This window comes from Musa acuminata, chromosome BXJ2-3 (assembly GCF_036884655.1).
Source record: "Musa acuminata AAA Group cultivar baxijiao chromosome BXJ2-3, Cavendish_Baxijiao_AAA, whole genome shotgun sequence".
Classification (NCBI taxonomy): Eukaryota; Viridiplantae; Streptophyta; class Magnoliopsida; order Zingiberales; family Musaceae; genus Musa; species Musa acuminata.
The window spans coordinates 41,881,555-41,884,448 of NC_088340.1; the positions used below are offsets into that span (position 1 = coordinate 41,881,555).

General features: G+C 46.9%; 1 protein-coding gene across 1 annotated transcript; it reads left to right on the forward strand.

Moving 5' to 3' along the window:
- The first annotated feature begins 913 nt into the window (after nt 1-913).
- On the forward strand, nt 914-2,317 carry LOC135607631 (putative disease resistance protein RGA3). Its single transcript, XM_065099585.1, has one exon. The coding sequence runs from the start codon at nt 914-916 to the stop codon at nt 2,315-2,317; it is 1,404 nt and encodes a 467-aa protein (XP_064955657.1).
- Nucleotides 2,318-2,894: the final 577 nt, after the last annotated feature.

Here is a 2,894-nt window from a genome sequence, read left to right on the forward strand (position 1 = left end):
TTTCTTCGATATTTAGGTCGTCTTGTTTCATCATTTATCTTTTTCTTCTTCGTTTTATATTACCGTTGACAATTAAAAGGAGAAGGAGAAAAAGAAGAAGATTATGAAAAAGGAGAAAAATAAATTATGGGTAAGAGTACAAATATTTTATCGGAAACAAGCTATAAATTAAAGATATATACATCTATTTATAATAAAATAATTTAAAAATATTTAAAATTCTTGACATGTGAGTTTCTTGAGCTTATCCTAGTTTTTCTAGAATATTTTAGAGCATCCAATTACTAATTAAAGTAGAGAAAATTTTCAAAAATATGTATCTTGAGGTTAAGGTTATGATCAGTGCCTATTCTAAATCGTTTCTTATTTTAAAAAATTATTCATTATCGAGCCTCTATGTACTATCTTATGTCACCGAGTGATACTCGATTTATATTAAGCAGTAGTGATCTTGTAGCCGACATATTATCTTGGTTTGAAATGTTGATCTTATACTTGCAAGACGTGCGTCCAGCTAATGATAGTATTTTTTAAATATTAATTTAAAATTTCTTGAATAAGAATGTCCTGTTTAGTTGACTTTTTGATTTCTGCAAGAATAAGAATGGGTTTGGTTTATATTTTTAATCTTTTTGATTCTCGGTCACCACATGGCCTTTGATTTTTGTGAGGGTTTTGTTTTTGTTTAATTTTGAGGCTTCTTTTTAATAATATAATATGTTTTGTTTTTGATTTTTTTTTTCAAAATGGTTTCACACATTCATCATATAATGAAGCCTATGAGTTTTTTAAGTTTTCTTTTAGAAAATAAATATATATAGTTTATGCAGCTATGACTTCCACCTACCTTTGTCTTTAGAGAGAGAGAGAGAGGTACATCGTGCTTGATGATTCCTTCACTCTGTGATCAAAGATGGCCGTTGTGCTTGATGCCTTCATCTCCGGGCTGGTCGGTACGTTGAAGGACATGGCTAAAGAGGAGGTTGACTTGCTGTTGGGCGTCCCCGGGGAGATCCAAAACCTCCAACGCTCTCTCCGCAACATCCACTCTGTCCTTCGCGACGCCGAGAAGCAGCGGATCGAGAACGAGGGCGTCAACGACTGGCTGATGGAGCTCAAGGATGTCATGTACGACGCCGACGACGTCCTCGACGAGTGCCGGATGGAGGCCGAGAAGTGGACTCCTCGTGAGTCCGCTCCGAAGCCGTCCACCTTGTGCGGATTTCCCATCTGTGCTTGCTTTCGCGAGGTCAAGTTCAGACATGCGGTGGGCGTCAAAATCAAGGATCTCAACGATCGGCTGGAAGAGATCTCGGCCCGAAGGTCCAAGTTGCAACTCCATGTGTCTGCGGCGGAACCAAGGGTGGTTCCTCGAGTTAGTCGCATAACTTCCCCGGTGATGGAGTCTGACATGGTTGGCCAGCGACTGGAGGAGGACGCCGAGGCACTGGTGGAGCAGCTGACAAAGCAAGATCCGAGTAAGAACGTGGTGGTGCTGGCAACTGTGGGGATCGGCGGCATCGGAAAGACCACCCTCGCTCAGAAGGTGTTCAATGATGGTAAAATCAAAGCCAGATTCCGCACCACCATCTGGGTGTGCGTGTCCCAAGAGTTCAGCGAGACGGATCTTCTCGGAAATATCATCGAAGGTGCTGGTGGAAAATATAATAGAGAACAGAGCAGGAGTCTGCTGGAGCCCTTGGTGGCGGGTCTACTGAGAGGGAACAAGTTCTTGCTGGTGTTGGATGATGTTTGGGATGCTCAGATCTGGGACGACTTGCTCCGCAATCCTTTGCAGGGAGGAGCAGCAGGGAGCAGGGTGCTGGTGACAACCAGAAACGCAGGGATCTCGAGGCAAATGAAGGCGGCCCACGTCCACGAGATGAAGCTGCTGCTTCCGGAGGATGGCTGGTCCCTCCTGTGCAAGAAGGCGACGATGAATGCAGAGGAGGAAAGGGATGCCCAAGATCTCAAGGACATAGGCATGAAGATTGTTGACAAATGCGGAGGGCTTCCCCTGGTCATCGAGACCATCGGAGGGGTCCTCCGCGATAGAGGACTCAACAGAAATGCGTGGGATGAAGTTCTCCGCAGCGCCGCATGGTCACGGACCGGGCTTCCCGAAGGTGGGCACGGAGCACTGTATCTGAGCTACCAACCTTCCGGCCCATCTCAAGCGATGCTTTCTCTACTGTGCCTTATTGCGCGAAAACTATGCGTTCCACATGTTGGACATCGTCAGATTATGGATAGCCGAGAGGTTTGTCGAAGCACGAGGAGATGTCACTTTGGTGGAAACAGGGGAGCAACATCCTAGAGAGCTGCTTCATAGGAGCCTTCTACAATTGGAGTCTTACGGTCTGGACTAAGATGAGTCTTCCATGATGCATGACCTGCTACGATGGCTCGGCCATTTCCTATCGAGAGATGAGAGCTTGTTCATTAGTGACGTGCTGGAGAACTGCTGCCGCCCCAATGACCACTAAGCTCCCGTCTCTTGTCAAGAAATGGCCGAGTGATCGCAGCAGGTCATACATGGTGCAGCTCCAGCCGACGTACAGATGGTGGGGGTCGGGTTGTAGTAGGCTCCTCCGAATCAGCTCTCTGAAATATTCCTCCCCTGTTGCCTCCAACGTGAGATCACCTTCTGCGTGGACAAACCCCTCGGCTATCCACAGCTGGACCATGCATGCCCTGACGAACGCGTAGTCTTCACGGAATAAGGCGCAGTAGAGAAAGCACTGCTTGGGCCGACAAGTCCTCGTAGCTGAGATACAGAGCTCTGTGGACGCCTTCGGGTAGGCCGGTTTGTGACCACGCGACGCTGCGGAGAACTTCCTCCCATGCCCTTCTCCTGAGTTCTTTCGTGCAGAGAACCCCTCCGATGGTCTTGA